We start from the raw sequence: 17,637 nt of genomic DNA on the forward strand, positions 1-17,637 counted from the left end.
TCTAAGCACCTAGACTTCTTGGACCGACAGGTTTGAATCTGGGCAGGTTTGAATCAACCTTTCATCCCTCTGAAGGTGGAAATGCTGAATTTAGTGCAGTTTAAACTGTATGTGCATGTAGGCTTTTTGGATGAGAACTTTTAAAAACAACTGTAAAAAGGTCCTGCATGCCTTGTGTTTCCTTTGAAAGATGCCAGGGCACTTTTGTAATGGCAAGGATTTGCTCTGGTAGTTTTTGATGAAATTCTTCCTCTCTTTGCTTATAGTGTGCATTCTTGTAGTGCGCCTTGATCCCACTGCCTGCAGCTGTCTCTCCAGATGTGGATGAACTTCTTTAGCTGTATATATGTATGCCTCACAAACTCTGGAGGGATCCTTCGGGGATGAAAGGCATATTGTTATCTTCCTATTTTACAAAATTACTTTTACACGCATGTGTCAATTTGGCTGGATTTGATCATCTGGTTTTCCTATATTGTGTAATGCGGAAAAAAAATGTTAAGCAGGAATGAATGTTCTGGTTTAGACCTGCTTCTGTGGATGACCTTTTTATGGATGAAAACAAACTCTGGAGAAGAGGGAGTAAGAATGAGCAAACTCAGACTTAGCTTTTCCAGCCAAATTTCTAACCGTGGGAAAATGGGCTCTGACACTTGCCATTTGCACCTAATATGAAAGATTGGAAAATTCTTTGACCGAGATATTTTCTCACTAAAGTCTTCTGCAAAGTACCTATTCGAAGGCAATAATTCAGTTTCAAATGCTTATGGGGTTTAAGCATGGTGCAAGAAGCAGTATCTCCCTTAGGGAGTGAGTATATCTGCCCCACAGCATTGTTAGCTATGGCTAACCTGAAGTACAGGAGTGCTGAGCTGAGAATTTGTCTTTCTTTTCTCTCCCTTCCTTTGGGAGAAGATGCTTTCTTGGTTGAGAACTTACAAATGAGTCGCTGTCTAATGATATCAGCTGTGTTTTTTGTTACAAGCATTGTTAAAATGTTTATTGTTCTGTGGGTACATATATGGCCATGAATAATGACAGATAGTTAAATACTGTAAGAGGCCATCGTAGTCTTGAAAGAACTGAGCGCTGAGTATGTCACTGGGACGGAGAGAGTTTCTGCTAGCTCTGTGTGATGTAGAATTTGACCAATCTGAGCTAGTAAAGTAGACAAATACGCTCTTAGCGAATGTGGGTTGCAATTACACCCCATCATCCCTCCCATATTGGGAAGGAGGAAAAGGAACTTGAAAGTTGCCATCTTTGGCCTGTGTGGATAGAGGTGGGAGTGAAGAGATGGTCCTAGTTCATTGCTCTCTTGGCCGTAATGGGGAGAGGAAGAGGAGGACTGTGGGGTGGGGGGAAAGGGAAGATGGATGCACATATATATGTATGTTAGGGGGGTGGAGAAGCTCGCTAGCTTTGGGGCTGTTGTCCCCTGAAGGGCTTGGGGGTGAAGAAGACTCCCAATGGTGTTAGCAACTGAGTCTATTGTTAGTTCTTCTGGATGAAGGCATGACTGATGTGGGGGAGTTGAAAATGTGTGTGGGGAACAGAGTGAGTGGAATCTGGTCTTCTATTTCAAGCACGGGGGAACCTCGCTAATTCGCACTATTAGTTAGTAGGTGCAGTTTACCAAATTTTGCGAATTAGCGAGTAAATGAAATCAAGACTTAATGCACCACAAGTATCCTGATTGTTTATATTGGCAAGTGTAGTTTAGTCTTGTTTATAATGTTCTCATAGCATACTAATATCCTCTAGTGTACTTCACAATTCAGTGAAGTCTTCCTAATATGAGACCTCACTATCTATTGAGGTAGTTCAGAGAAGGGAGAATTAGCGAGGTTCTTCTGTAATTTTGTTGAATCAAGAAATAAGATCACAGCAATACAATATTGCTTTATAGTACAAACATACAAAACATTGTTTTTCAGAGTAGTGTGCAATCTATTTTTAAAAAAAAAAATCTCCGTGGATTTTTCCGCAGATTTTCCGCAGATTTCCAGTGGCCCCACTGATACCTTATCCACTCATCACCAAGGTTCGTTTACATTGTAGGCTTTGACAATGACTATGTTTACTGCTAGTTGCCAGATTTGTGACTCTTGTCCATCTGATTTTTTTATTTTATTTTTTTTTCACTCATTAACATCAGACTGTCAGGTTTGGTACTGCAGAAGGACTTTATTTATCTCTTACAAGACTGGTTGAAAACTTCTAACCTTCAGCTTTTCTCTTGTTCTCCTATGTATTTACAAATGGCTCTTAATGCTTTTCCTCCTGTCCCCCTTGTTTTTTAGGAGGATATAAATGCTATAGAAATGGAGGAAGACAAAAGAGACCTGATATCAAGAGAGATCAGTAAATTCAGAGACACACACAAGGTAGTATTCTTGTTTTTGCGCTTAATACAAATTAGGCTTTTTCAAAATCCAAAAAACCACTATTATAAAAATTTAGTCGTACGTTGCAATGTCACTTAAAATGATGTTTATATTAGGTTTAATATACATGTAGTTCTTTACCAGTCAAAAGACAAATACCACGTTAAAGTGGCCCTTGACATCTTTATGCTAAGACTTCTGATTGCTACTGATTATTTTGCAGTCTTCTCACTTTATCATGAATAAAGGCAACTTAAGTTTCTACACATACATTAAGTCAAGATATTTATAACTAAAGGCTAAACGGGGCTGCAGTATAAGACATACACTTGAGTGTGTTTCTGTAGGTAGATTTATAACATAATCCAAGATTTTATGAAGAATTGAAACTTGAATAAATTTAAGTCTTTTATTTTAATAGTTCTAAGTTTAAGAGTGGGGGAAAGATTAAAACTAGGTCAGTGGTTACCAGACTTACCAAACTTTAGATGCATGGAAGAACTGTAAATTCCCATAAAGCTAATCTATTCATTGACCCCCACCATTATGATAGAGATCATATGGTGACTAATGCAAGATGAAACTCACAGCTTGGAAAGTAACATGGAATAGGATGTAAGTATGAGCTTCTGTTTTTTATTATACTTATGGATGCCCCCTCAGAAAAATATGCAAAGGGGTAACTGGCTTGGAAATGTTTGTGCATATCAAATCCCACCTCAGTTCCCACGTACAGAAGTTTCCATTAATGCTATTGCATCTGTGAATGTTTCTGCTATGGAAAATAGCACTTATAGGTAGTAAGGAAAATATGCATGTAATGTTCTTGTTTTAATGTTTAGCTTAAAGTTGGTATTATTTTTCCCCAACGAGACTGGAATGGTCCTTGGTGTAAGGAAATATCAACAGGCTCCTCTTTTGAGCACATGCTTTTATTTCAAAATATCCCTAAATCAACGTTAATGAAAACATTGAAGCTACAGCAAGGTGAAGTATGCCCGTGTTATTCAGCTTTACCACATGCAGTCATTGGGGATGGTACCATGTTTTCACGCAACTTTATCCATGTAAACACAAGCGACTACACGTTGTTGGATGTATACATATTCAGTTTTTCACTTGACTGAAGTTGTTGGAGATGAAAATGTGGGGAAAAATTCTAGAAGAAGTCATCTGGAGAAGCTCAGCAATTGAATGCAACACTGGTTCATGGTGAAACTTCAGTAGAATTGTGTTAAATTCCAAGCCCTGGCAAGTCACTGGTATTGACATACAAACAAGTTATATGCTTAACAAAAACGAGCAAACAAAAACCCAAAACAACAACAAAACATGCTTCGTTGTTTCAGAAGCTTTTGGGCATTTTACTGCCTGTAATCTTTATTATTGGAGGGGCGTTTTGGGGTTTCTTAACATCAAAAAATCAACTGGAAGTAGTCATTGTGTATATTGGATATGTTTAAAAGGGGCTGAATCTTTAGCAGCTGGCTAGTGAGCACAGTGAACCTTTGCATGTTTTTGGTATGAGTTTATAAAACAATAACCACAGACTGTCAGGGTATCAGCATTGCAGGGGGCGTCCATTTACAGCACGGACGAGTCTGAAGAGAGCTCAAGGTAAGATTTATAATTCTTCTACCTGTTCATTTCTGTTCATTACTTCAATATATCTGATACCGTTCCCATCCCATTACCCTTTCAGATTCTCTTGTTTAGGCTGATAGAAGTTGATGAGGTCAGATTTTGATTACAAAGTAGACAATTTTTTTTGATTGGATTTTAAGAAAGCGGGCCTACAAAATGGATTTTAATTCAGAACACTTTGTGTATTTACACATGTGTAAATATATTTTTTTAAAAGTAAAACAAAAACAACCTCTCTTGAGAAATTCTTTTCTCACCACAAAGTTTTTGAGTGGCAAAAAAGCAGGAGTTCTACCAAAGAAATTTCTATTGGAACACCTAAGATAACCTGTAAGTATCAACGACTTCAGTATATAAACTTTTCTTTAAAAGTATTTGAAATTTGAGGTAAGTTGTATTTTTAAAAGTTGACAGCCTAGGTTAGTATCTGACCGTATTGAGGTTTAATACCATAAAGCTCCTGTAAAATACAGTCCTTTACAAATTGGTTTTCTGCCCCGTGTATCTTGTAGAACCTAAGTTTTGTTTTTCATATCAGTTTTCTACCAATTTCCTACCATTTTTAGTCCCTTTTTCCTTTTGTGATTTCAATGTATCCAACATTGGTTTGCCTGTATTGTTTTATCAATGCAGTGTAGTTTCACTGGATACATTAATCACTAGTGAATTAGCTTTATTTCTGTAATCCTTTGTCGGTTCTCTGGTCCCTGTGCCTATGGCAGAAGAACGCTTATCAGGTAAGATTGCTTTTTAAAGTTGTCTTAAATGCTTTGTTTAAAAGAAAAGAAAAAAAAACAGAGAAAATGCTGTATGATTGTTCCAGTTTTTAATTTCATTTCAGTGGTGGTAAACGTGGAGCCAAAGGGGATAAACCTGTTTATTCTGCTCAATATTTGTTCAAAAAAAGTGGTATTCTGGCATCCGTCAGGTTGAAATTTGGTATATTTGGTTGTTATTTGGTATATTTGTGAACCGTGTACTTGCTCTTCCTCCCAGAAACATAGCTTATAGGCAAGGTTAATCCAGTGTTGGCGGTCCATGTCCTAGCACAGCATCTGTAAGTTAACACATAACAATTGCTTCCAAGGATGGATTTATCTATCATTCTGTTGATGTATTTTCTATTGTCTTATAGGAATTCTGGTCATAGGAACTGTTTCTAATTGAAAAAAAAGTTGCAATTTTGTACAATTTTTAGTAAAACTGTAGCAGGTAACCCTTTAGTTTCTGTGTTTCAAAAGAGCTATTTCCAACCTTTTTTTTGTAACTCTCTCCATCTTGCAGTGGTGGAAGTTAAGGATTCCATTCTGCAGAGTCCAGTTCTTACCAATGAACTGTTAGAACTTTTTTAGGGAGGGAAAAGGGGAAAGGTTGCAGCTCTCTTCACTGTTAAACCACATGCACCATGTGTAAGTGGATAAATTTCTTTACCCAACTTTTCATATAGGATGGTTTTGGTCTGCCAAGACTTCTTGCGAAAACAAAACAAAACAAAAAAACCCCACACTGTCCAGTAAGCATTCCACTGAAATATATTTTTATAGATGAAAGCTCACTTCGTTTGTACCCAAGTGGCTTATAGGGCCAATGGAATTTGTGGCCCACTTGAATCATGACTGGCAGTGCACTGTGTATGTGCAGTTTAGTCAGCTTATAATATGAGGCCAGCCCTGCTCTGCTAAGGTTGGAGATTGCTGGTCTGTGTAGATCTATGCTTTTGCACGAAATCTAGTCTTGTGATTGCTGCATTTTGATTTCATACTTATGAGTTCCAAAAGATACCCACCAAACCCTATTTAATATTTTAAAATCAGTGGGCGGTTTTGGTATTTCCATTACCAGCCTTGTGTGTTGCGCCGGGAAGATCCAGTTCCTATAACTGCAAAATTAACTATGAAAGTTCTCTTGTTGGTTTTTAGAAACTGGAGGAGGAAAAAGGCAAAAAGGAGAAAGAAAGACAGGAAATTGAAAAAGAACGCAGAGAAAGAGAAAGGGAACGAGAGCGTGAACGAGAAAGGAGGGAGCGTGAAAGAGAGAGGGAGCGTGAACGTGAACGAGAGAAGGAGAAGGAACGGGAGCGTGAACGGGAGCGAGATAGGGATCGTGACCGAACTAAAGACCGAGACAGAGACCGTGAACGGGACAGAGATCGGGACAGAGATCGTGAAAGGAGTTCAGATCGCAACAAGGATCGGAGCAGATCAAGGTAAATAGACTGGAATTGCTATCTATTTCAGTTTTTTTCCTAGTGCTCTTTTCTGAATGTATATAGTTCACGACATCAGCTGCCATTCAAAAAAAGAATGGTCCTTTTGGAAGATCAGTGTAAAAAAGGAAATCAAAATTTTAGAAAATACTGTTTTTACACAAATCAGAATACTTTAGTTCCTGCACAGCACAAGAATATAAGGATTGTAATGTGCCATAAACAACCCTTCAACCATGGCTTGTATGCTGGTTTTATCAAGAATTTTTTATCAAAAAATTTTTTCAATTTATCAAGATTTTTTCTAATCTCTTGGTGGGTGGTTTCATTTCTCCTTGAAGTTCTCCAGTGTCTTTACTTCACCTTTTTTTTTTTTTTACCTTTTTCTTGGGTATATTTAATGCAAGGGGATTCCTCTTTCAGTCTTAAACTATGATTAATTGTGTTGGGCTCTAGATGCTGCTTTTTTTCCCTCTTCAGTGTAGGAAAAATAGCTGTTTCACGTTAAGTTTTCTTGTAGACAGGGTTCATGTTATCTGTAAGCTATGTAAATATGAAGGACTTATTTAAGCATACCCTTTTTGTGGTATTTGTAGCTGTTACTTGTTATGGAGAACTACTAACATAGTATGAGTTGCCATGTGCTCATGCTTAATTTCTGTAGATACTTGTATTTAACGGTTGCAGTGTTCAAACAACTACGTTTAGTTAAGAGGTACTGAATATATTAAAATATTGATCCGTGCCTATTGCTGTATTGGCTAATTATAATGTATAATTGCACAAGACTGCTTGCAAGACTGTATAAGAAGTGCATTATGCATTTGAAGAATCATCATTAGATTGAGTGGACATTGAGGGCTCTGTACTTAAATTTGGACTTTTTGCTTCATTCAGAGAAAAAAGCAGAGACAGGGAAAGAGAACGGGAGCGGGAAAGAGAACGAGAGCGGGAAAGGGAACGTGAGAGAGAACGGGAAAGAGAGCGAGAAAGAGAACGAGAGAAAGATAAAAAGAGAGACCGAGAAGAAGATGAAGAAGATGCCTATGAACGCCGAAAGCTAGAGAGGAAACTGCGGGAAAAAGAAGCTGCATATCAAGAGGTAGATTGGAATTTCTAAGATTCCTTAAGGAAAAAAGAAAACTTCTGCTGGGTGAAACTAACTGTTCTACTGTAAAATACGCCATTCCTTCTCTCTCTTCTTCTTAATACACTTTTAATCTCTTGACTGTATGAATTGGGGCAGGTGGGTCAGTTAATCAGAACAACATTGGACTTATTCTAGGGTCTTAAACTATAAATAACTAATTTTACCTATTTTTAATGTAAACATTTCAAAACAATAATTCAAACTAACTTCAATGTAGTAGCGCTGTTTTTAATGTTCTTGAGACAATAGTGTGTCTTTTTCTTCTGTTGTAGCGTCTTAAAAACTGGGAAATTAGAGAAAGGAAGAAAAGTAGAGAATATGAAAAAGAGGCTGAAAGAGAAGAAGAAAGGAGGAGGGAAATGGTAAGGCTTGGTTTTACCTGTGATTTTTTTTCTCCTTGTTCTTTCTGTCCTATTTAGAATAGAACAGTCTACTGCTATCTTTATGGATAGTGATAGAGCTTCAATTCTGTATACATGCATGTATGTTTTTATACAAAAATATCAGTTACACTTGAAAAAGATGTCAAACTGAAGCGGGAGTACTGTTGAGAGTCTAGAAGACAAAACCTAGCAGCTTGATCTTATGAAGGCAAAAGAATAAGAAGTAGGCAGCTGAAAATGCTATGGTTTGATCATCATGTACTACTCCATTTGTAACCTGTATTTTTGTCAGATTTTTAGCAAAACCTACTAGAAAACCTACTACATTTTCTATGCCATACCAGTGGAACTAGAACAGTCTTCTTACTTCCAACCTGCTCATGTGCCTGAACCTTCTATAATATTTAAGTACTGCTAAATTTATGGGTTTAGTTCATTAGTTGTGAAATTACCACAGTTACCAATGTAATACTTGAAAGTCTAGTCCGAACTGACAGCTTTAAAAAATAGATGCTTCCATGGGCTGATAGTTTTTTGCTGAAGAAATTATTTTAAATGACGGTGTTAACATTTCACTTCATAATTCTCCTAGAGAAGGAGAGAAGATACGAGAGAGTTCTAAGTAGGAGGTGGAGTGGGAATTGCTGCAAAGCAGAAATTGGAAAGGGATATGGGAAAGAATAAAACAAAAATGAGAAAAAAAGACATTTGGTTTACACGAAATTTAACTTTTTCCTCCTAAAAGCTTGGGAGGTGTTCTGTTTTAACCCCAGAAGGCAGCTCAGCGCCACACAGCTGCTTGTTCCTTCCCTCCCAGTGGGATGGAGAAGAGAATTGGTAGGGTAAAAGCAAGAAAACTCATGGTTTGAGATAAAGACAGTTTAATATATAAAGCAAAAACTGCACAAGCAAGCAAAATAAGGAATTAATTTGCTGCTTCCCAGTGGTAGGCAAGTATTTAGCATTTTCCAGGGAAGTTAGGCTTCATCATGGATAGCAGCTACTTGGAAGACAAATGCCGTAACTCCGAAGGTTCCCCCCCCCTTTACTCCCAGCTTTTAATGTTGAGCATGATGTCATATGGTATTTCCATGTCTGGAAAACTCTGTACTTTGAAGCATGGCAGATAATATTAGCAAGTTAATTTATTACTAGATTTTAAACCAGAAATAACATTACTTATGCTTCAATTTGTTGCAGGCAAAAGAAGCCAAACGGTTAAAAGAATTCTTAGAAGATTATGATGATGACAGAGATGATCCAAAATACTACAGGTATGTCTTTGTATAGATTCCAGGCAAGAAAATATTATTTGACCATTTTAACAAAATTACGGGTTTTGTTGGCAGAGGTTCATGAAGCTTACATTTGAGTGATTAGGTGGTGATGTAAGGGGCATGAATTATTTCGGCATTACTTGATTAAGTGGCAGAGGGAAAAGGAAAAGATCTTTTATTGCTACTTGCTAATGCTTGGGAGCAGCTGTTCCTTCCTGTCACTTCAGTGATCAATTACAAATCAAGGTGGAGGGGGCAGGAAGAATGGATGAAACATGTCTCTAAATAGTTCACTACAAGGAAGCTGTGAGTTGTATCAAGAACAAGTGTATTAAGGATGGGGAAAATCCTTCAGCATGGTACTAACTAAAAACTTGGGTCAAACTAGTCTTACAGATATGTACTTGTCAAAAACCAATTCTGATTAATTCAATTCTTTTCCTGAGGAGATTGGCAGTCACATTTTCTGTTTAATATGATGAGGTAAATTCTGTATAGTAATGCAGGGAACTTGTATTTTTCTGTTGCAAAAATACAGGACAGTAGATGCTCTTACAACTCTTGTTTTTAATTAGTGGAAGACCTTTGTATCGGGTGTTTCTTGCATTATCATACAAGGTTCACATTTGGAATATTCTTTGAAATGCGAATTCTGTATCTTTTGTAGGGGTAGTGCTCTTCAGAAGAGACTACGAGACAGGGAGAAAGAGATGGAAGCAGATGAACGGGATAGGAAAAGGGAAAAGGAAGAGCTAGAAGAAATTAGGCAGCGCCTTCTGGCAGAAGGACACCCAGATCCAGATGCAGAACTCCAGAGGGTAAGTAGCTGTTGGTCTGACAGGGGAAAACATCCCTTAGTATTCTGCTGGTATTCAGTAAAATCAAAATGTATTTAGCAAGCAAAAATTTGTAAGAGAGTTGATGGTTAATATTTGTTCTATTTTCTTTCTTTTAAAAAAAAATATCCAGGTAAGCAGTAAGAATGTTGGAAATGAAAAGTAACTTCAGATCTGTGCTTAGATGGAGCTCAAAAACAAATGTGGATTGACCAGGATGGAGCTCAAAAACAAATGTGGATTGACCAGTTTGGTTTTCTTGTTTGTTTTTCTTTTTTACTAAAATGGCAGTAGTTGCATATATTTGTTCTTAACAAACTGCCTGGGAAGCAGTGGGCCTCTAGATTCTCTTTAAACAGTGCTGGTTTTGAGAGTTTTTTTCCTAATTCTGTTTCATTGTAGATGGAGCAGGAGGCTGAGCGGCGTAGGCAGCCACAAATCAAACAAGAGCCAGAGTCTGAGGAGGAAGAGGAGGAAAAGGCAGAAAAAGAAGAAAAAAGAGAAGAGCCGGAGGAGGAGGAGGAGGAGCCTGAACAAAAGCCCTGCCTTAAACCAACTTTACGACCAATCAGTTCTGCCCCATCTGTTTCTTCTGCTAGTGGAAATGCAACCCCTAACACACCCGGTGATGAATCTCCCTGTGGCATTATTATCCCTCATGAAAATTCACCTGATCAACAACAGCCGGAGGAGCATCGGCCCAAAATAGGACTTAGCCTCAAACTGGGCAAGTTTACATATTATTTTGATGTTCTGTATGGGTTCACAATTAAAAAAAAAAAAAAAAAAAGCCAAAATAAGCAGCCACACAGTTTTCTAAATATACTGAACATTTTGACGTATTCTATCAAGTTGTTGTTACCCAGATAATCTGATTGTTTTCTACTATTCAGTAGATACCTTTTATGGATCACTCTCCCAAAATCTAGGGGTGGGGGAAGAGAGAGGGAAGTTCTGTCATCCTCAAGCCTTACTATTTTTTTTAGGAATGCTCTGAGCTGGGATTAATAATTCCATGTGAAAGCTCTTTGCTACTTTTCATTGATGCAAGTATGTGTTAATTAAACCCTAGGTACTTCCTCTATTTATTCACAAATACTATTGACCAGTTTTCAAAGAAGAAAACTGAAAATGAGGTTTTTCACCTCTTAAAGTGGAATTGATGACAATTGCAAATAGAGCATGAGTGCGGAGTTTCTTAGCACTTCAGCAATTTTCCAGTGTTTTGAAAAAAAAAAAAAATTGTTCTGAGTAGCAGAATTAATGATATTTATTTCAGAAAGCTTGTGCATTTATGATTTATTATTTTGATTGAACGATATCAGGGCTGCACTTTGAGCTCATGCTTAAATCTTGGATGAAGAGAGACTCTGTGCTCTTGGGCTGACAGATTAACACTTTTCCTAGCGTTGGATTCAGAGTAACTTTTCATTTCTGTGCTTTGCCTCTGGTAGAGTTTGGGCTCATGCTGTAGTCCCTTTCTCTCAGTTAGGGATGCTAATTGGTTTCAGGGTAGAAAAGAGCAACCTGTTTTTCCTGAAACCTTGAAGAAGCTCAGTTTGAGCTTGGCATTTTTATAACAAATTTTGAGAGATTAAAATCTTTGGTGACATTCATAGACACTTATATAACACATCTACTCCTTGAGAAATACGTGAAGAGCAAACTAGCTTCAGTTGAATTTTATGAATATGTAATTCTGTCTTATGGTTTGTAGGTGCCTGCAATAGTCCTAATCAGCCCAATGCTGTGAAAAGGAAGAAGCTTGCTGTGGATAGCGTTTTCAATAAATTTGATGATGAAGACAGTGATGATGTGCCCCGGAAAAGGAAACTTGTCCCCCTGGATTATGGAGATGAAGATAAAAGCAATATTAAAGGCAGTGTCAATACAGAAGAAAAACGCAAACATATTAAGAGTCTTATTGAGAAGATTCCTACAGCAAAACCAGAGCTCTTTGCATATCCTCTTGACTGGTCAATTGTGGATTCAGTAAGTTGATTTGTTTTAATAATTTGCAAAAAGTATATTTTTTTCCAAACAAACTTTTGAATTGCATAGAAACACATCATTCCTGGGACTGCAGTGGATTAAGTAGCACCATCAAATGGAATCAGACTTGAGTGCTATATTTCTTTTCCATGTTTAATACTTATTCTGGGCATGCCTGCTTATTTTTTTGGTCTCTCCTGAATTGTTATAAATTGTCTAGTAGCGTTATAGAAGGTGTGTGTGTGTGCGTGGGGGGGTCATCTAGAAACATTTCTGAACGGATGTCAGAAATACTGATTCCAAATCACTATGGGTTCTTTCTAAGCTAATAGCAAAAGGTATCTTTCACTAAATAGTTGGGTTTGTTCTAGCTGCCTTCCTGCCAGTATTGTTTCAGGGAAGTAAAACTTATGGAACTTATGGTATGCTTTTTCTTCCAGACACTAATGGAACGTCGAATTAGACCGTGGATAAACAAGAAAATAATAGAATATATTGGTGAAGAAGAAGCCACGCTAGTTGACTTTGTTTGTTCAAAGGTTAGTATCTTCTTGGTCCATTGTTCACATTTTAAGCTACAGCAATGATGGCAATATCTGTTTTTGAAGGCAGTCTGTTATCTTCTCTATAAATATATAATATTGTGTGCAGAAATGGTCAACGTACTTGAAGTTAGTATGTACTCTGTTTTACAGATTGCCTCCTTTAATGCTTGCATACAATTTGTACGTGTCAGATGCTGTTCTCTTAGATAAACATATGGACTAGATTGATGAAATAAAAGTAGCTGTTATACCTGATAGTTTGACCATTAGATTTCAGAGTTAATAATTCATTGGCTGTTAACACTTTTAACTTAAAAAACCAAGATGCCTGAATTCAGGGAAAGCCAGTAGGCTGACTTTGCATAATTTTTACGTTAACTAGATGAATTTCTTAAAAAGCTTTTTAGATACTCTTTGTTTCTTCAGTAGTAAACAAATACTGAGGTTTTAGACTTAAAATTAGATGTCATTCTGCCATACATTTTAGCCATTACATGATTTGTTTAAACTAAACTCTGCAGAGATTATTCCATCAAGTTAGAAACTAAAAGTCTAATAACTTGCTTTCTTACATCTGTCACAACAACTTTATTGCTGTTTCATAAATAGGGAATTTCAAAAACCACTTTTGTAGCATGGGTGGTTAGTAGAAAGTGAAAAGCAGAAGCTGAATATTTGCAAAATTTTAAATTATGTTCAAAAGAAACATAAAAATAGAATGTTTTATAGTCTTAAAGATATATTATGATTCTGAAAAATTAAAATACTGTGAAATACTTCAAAAGACTGATTTAAAATTCAGTTATAAAGAGTGATACAGGGAGAATTTTGCTCAAGATTTTGCTGTAGTCTTCTATCAGGAATGTACTGTTGGATAAAGGGGAGCTTATTTAAATTAGGAGAGCTTAACTGTTGCACAAATAGCCAGCAAGTAGAGGTCCTGTTGAGTCTCTGAAACTTGCTGTAACATAATCCTCAGTAATGAGCAATAAACTAGTACTCACTATGATTGAATCTGATGTAGTTTAATGTTAATCTTGCCCTGGCTAATACTAGAAACTAATAAATTGGAAACACTTTCTCATGTACAAAGTATTCAAAATCCTTGAGAAGCAGAGTGATTTTTTTTCCCCCCAAAGATGTTCATATAGTTTACTTCGAGTTTTCAAACTAAAAATACTTGTTCCTTTCAGGTTATGGCTCACAGCTCACCACAGAGCATACTGGATGATGTTGCCATGGTAAGCAAAAATTGTATAACCAAGACACCTTCTGCATAGCACAGAAGCTAGTAGTCAGTTGTGTGAATTAGTAGGAGTCCATAAAAGAAGTATTTGGTGTTCACAGAACATGCATATTGTAGGGAATTATGAAAGCTGTTTTGATTAAACAGGTAATGCTAAAACAGACATGACTTTGTAGTTCTGGCATCTAAATACAAAATACTGATCTCTGGTGAAGGCTTCTTCATATTTGGGAATGTGGAAATTCTGTCCCTAACAGTAGAGGTAAGATTTGACAATAACAGAGCTGTACCAGAAACCTGAACTTTTATTTATTCTCATTCTTGTAACTAGATTTTTATAATTAGTGTTATAGTAGGTTTATTCCTAATTAATGAGTAAAAGGTGATCTTCTGTAGACTATGAAAACTTGTGGGTTTTTTGTTTGTTTTTGTTTTTTGCTTGGTGTTAGAAAGAGGAAGCTTTATGAAATAAGGCTACTGCTTCACCTTGTCTTCATAGATTGAAAGGTGATTAAGTACTGATTGTTTCCTCTCTTCTGGAAAGAAGATTTAGAGGCGTCAAGTTGGTAGGAGTCAGATTCACAGCACAAGTCAGTAGGTGGTTTTTGGTGTGACATGAGAAACTTCCTGAGAGGTTTTGTGTGTATAAATTCTGTAAGTACTCAAAAGAAGCCTGGATAGTAAGCTCAAGGAAGAGAAATCCATCAAAGGATTACTTAATAAATAAAATAGGATCCAAGGAAGTTCCAAGCTGAAAATGAGCAGAGACTTGGAGAGAATTAATAGCAAATTCCACGTTGTCCATTTTTTTTAACATTCTTCCCAGGCTTGTTATTTCTCTGCCTTTTCCCAAGCCATTATTAGAAACTCATTATTGGTGCTTTTATATCTTTGTGCTCAAAGCTGCCTTATACAAGTATATAATTAAAGCCTAGACAGGTATATAATTAGTCATATTAAAGTATGAAGTATATAAGGTATATACTGAAGTCAAGCCAGGTGATAAATGCAGGACAGATGAAATGAATAAAATTTATCTAATGCCTCACTCAAATGCTTAACTTTGATTTGATTAGCTCTACTTTGATAGAAAATGGTATTGTCATTCCTTTGACTATAAATGGCAGACTTTGATATGTCTACTAGGACTAATCTTGATTACTAGAATGCCTAACCTAAAAAATAATCTATAAAATATGTATTTCCTACAGGTACTAGATGAAGAAGCTGAAGTTTTCATAGTCAAAATGTGGAGGTTGTTGATATACGAGACAGAAGCCAAGAAGATTGGTCTAGTGAAATAAAGCACTCTCCTTGCTTCTAGGGTTCCATTTTTCAATTTTTTTTCCATCGCTCAAAGACTTTGAATTTTCTCTGTTCTCAGAGACTTGAGACCTGTATTTTTTTATGTAGAAAATGTGAATTTTTTTGTCCTCTGCTTTGAGGCCCCCTTTACCCTTCTCAGTTAGTTATCTGAAATCCTGCATTGGTTCTCTTTATAATTCACCAGGTACAATTACCGGTATGTTTTATAAGCTGCAGCTACTGTACACGCTCTCTGGTTATCTTGTTATGTTACTTTGATTCTTGTAAATATTAGGGAAAAAAAAGGCCCATTTTGCAAAACACTTGCACTTAATGTGGAACTATTATCAGTTACGTACGAAGACAGATGATTTTACTGCAAATTTATCAGCTTTTTTTTCCTACTCTCCCTATTTTTATTTAAGGAATGATCAGAACACAATTCAAAAATAAGCGGCTTGAGCTGCTTTCACAGAACAGCTTTGTGTGTTCTTCTGGTCCTTTACTGCCTCTGGAAAAGAAGTTCCCTTCTGATTCTGACATGAACCAGAAGTAGTCTTGGTACTTCATTGCCCATTTAGAGTTACTAGTAAAGCTGGGAAGTTAATCTCCTGCAGATGATCTGCTTCTTTCCTAGAAAGTGCAAATTGCAGGAAGTTTTTTATTCTCAGCTCAGTTAAAACAAGAGCAGGACCGCAATTCAATAAGTGCTATTTAATTTTTTTTAAACCTAGCTTATTTTCTGCTGAATTTCATTTTATCCCTTCTCTATTATCCCTTCTGTCTCCAAAGTAATCAGATTTTTTTAAAGTTATTTTTAAAAACTTTTTTTTAGAACTTAAAGAAGAAAAAACACCTGCTTGGGAAGCTTCAGAGATGTAACTGAGTGTAGCAGTTGACAAAAACTAAACCATAAATTTTTCAAACAAAACTGAAGTCTTGTTTTTATCCATACTGTTAAAACAAGCCCTGACTTTTGTTTTCTACTGTAAGCAGTCTATTGTCCACAAAGAGGGTGATATTTTCCTGCATTGTTTGTATGGATTTTTATAAATAGGCTGATGTGATACAAATGATGAGATGTACTGTAAACTGCATTTTTTATCTCATACCCAGGTAAGAAGACAAATCAATAATGTGCTATGAGCTGTCTTGATTGCAGGAGGACTGTGTTCCAGGGAGCAAACTGTCAAACATTTTTAATTTTTAAACACAATTCTTAATAGCAAACAAATTAAGTAAAGGTGTTCCAGTATCTCTGTATTGTATTTAACTGAAGGATACAGGTTGACCTGTCCAGAAAACATAACTGTGACCTTGAGTTACTAGTTCTTTGTATCTGGAGAGGACACTTGAAAACACTGTTCTTAACAAATGGGATCGTGTAAAGGTTCCACCATGTAAATATTTCAGATATTAAAAATGTATATATTTGATTTAAGGACTGACATTTTTTTGAGTCTTGTGCAGTGCAACATGCAATTTTAATGTTTGCTTTCTGAATCCAATGAATCAAGAAGTGTTCACAAATTAGGGGTGTTTCTTTTAAACTTGGCACTTCAGGGCACTAGAAGCCTGCAAATACAGATGTGATCCAAGTGTGTTCTTTCTCATCCCTGCAACAGAATGCTCTTTACCTTGAAGTCTAATGCTTGGATGTTACCTTTATGTTATGCTTAAGTTTGCATGAAGCTTACACACATGCTGCAATCTTCCTTTTTTTTTGCTGCAACTTCCCCATTCTCTCCATAGTTTTGGATCAGTATTTGCCAAAAAACATGCCAAATTCTAAAGTAGTTCAAAATTTGTTCTGTTTTTAGTACACATAGAGAAGAGGTGAACTTCATGGGTGCTTTTTGTTCTAATACAGCATTCTCTGTCATAATTAGTATTTAAACAGGCAAAAGACAGCAGATGCCTTGTAATGCTACTGTGAGACAGGTTGCCTGATGTGCTTGTTGAGATTCTTCAGGGAAAGATCAAGTTATGAAACTTCAGCTTATTTTCTTTTGCCCTACATTAAAGCTGTATTTCTATCTTCTACTTTTATTTATGAACTGGACATAAGCTTGTAATCTTCTTAAGGAGACCAAAGGAGGAATCTCTGAGGAAGACATCTAAAACTTAAACTGGAATGTTAAATGTTCTGTTGCAACATACTAAAAAATTAATTTTATAGAAGTTGAGGCTTTCATCTGTAATGGAAGGAAGAAGGAACGGTCACTACACTGTATGGTTTTTGCAAGTACTTCAACAAGGTTTTCCTCTTTTCTAATGCAAGCTGTTGCTTTAAAAAATCACCTCTGGTGTCACCTATTACTCAAATTAGTGTTACTGCTTCCCATTGATAACAATATATTGTGTGTGTGTGATGCTGCAGGGTAGATCACAAATCTGCATACTGCTGAGAGGTTCTTCAAGTAACTTCCCTTTAAGTGTTTTTTCTTTCAACACACAGGAACAGAATTATTTCAAGATTAAGTTGCAAAAAAAAAATCAGGAGAAGACTCTAAATTACAACACTTTACTGCCTGAATACGCAATTTAGTATTGCTAGTATGTTAATGCACAGAATAATAGTGGTATAGTGAAAACAAGCCATTTGGAAATTATGTGTATTCAGTGCAATATGCCACAATGGATTCATTGCATGATAGAAATTAAGT

At 36.4% G+C, this 17,637-nt stretch overlaps 1 protein-coding gene across 5 annotated transcripts in view; it reads left to right on the forward strand.

The window, feature by feature from the left end:
* RBM25 (RNA binding motif protein 25) overlaps positions 1 to 16,407 on the forward strand; it is a 33,723-nt gene extending 17,316 nt beyond the window's left edge. For 4 of the 5 annotated variants that reach the window (XM_083839280.1, XM_083839281.1, XM_083839282.1 and 1 more), the window contains 12 exons: positions 1,991 to 2,044; positions 2,304 to 2,387; positions 5,951 to 6,237; positions 7,135 to 7,339; positions 7,660 to 7,749; positions 8,971 to 9,044; positions 9,715 to 9,865; positions 10,286 to 10,610; positions 11,601 to 11,875; positions 12,316 to 12,414; positions 13,614 to 13,661; positions 14,878 to 16,407. In XM_083839280.1, coding sequence (XP_083695406.1) covers positions 1,991 to 2,044; positions 2,304 to 2,387; positions 5,951 to 6,237; positions 7,135 to 7,339; positions 7,660 to 7,749; positions 8,971 to 9,044; positions 9,715 to 9,865; positions 10,286 to 10,610; positions 11,601 to 11,875; positions 12,316 to 12,414; positions 13,614 to 13,661; positions 14,878 to 14,970 — 1,785 coding nt within the window. In that variant the 3' untranslated portion in view covers positions 14,971 to 16,407. The remainder of the gene's footprint in view (positions 1 to 1,990; positions 2,045 to 2,303; positions 2,388 to 5,950; positions 6,238 to 7,134; positions 7,340 to 7,659; positions 7,750 to 8,970; positions 9,045 to 9,714; positions 9,866 to 10,285; positions 10,611 to 11,600; positions 11,876 to 12,315; positions 12,415 to 13,613; positions 13,662 to 14,877) is intronic. The other variant, XM_083839284.1, reaches the window with a different exon arrangement.
* The last annotated feature ends 1,230 nt before the right edge of the window (positions 16,408 to 17,637 follow it).

The sequence above is a fragment of the Anser anser genome (assembly GCF_964211835.1).
Source record: "Anser anser genome assembly, chromosome: 5".
NCBI classification, from domain to species: Eukaryota; Metazoa; Chordata; class Aves; order Anseriformes; family Anatidae; genus Anser; species Anser anser.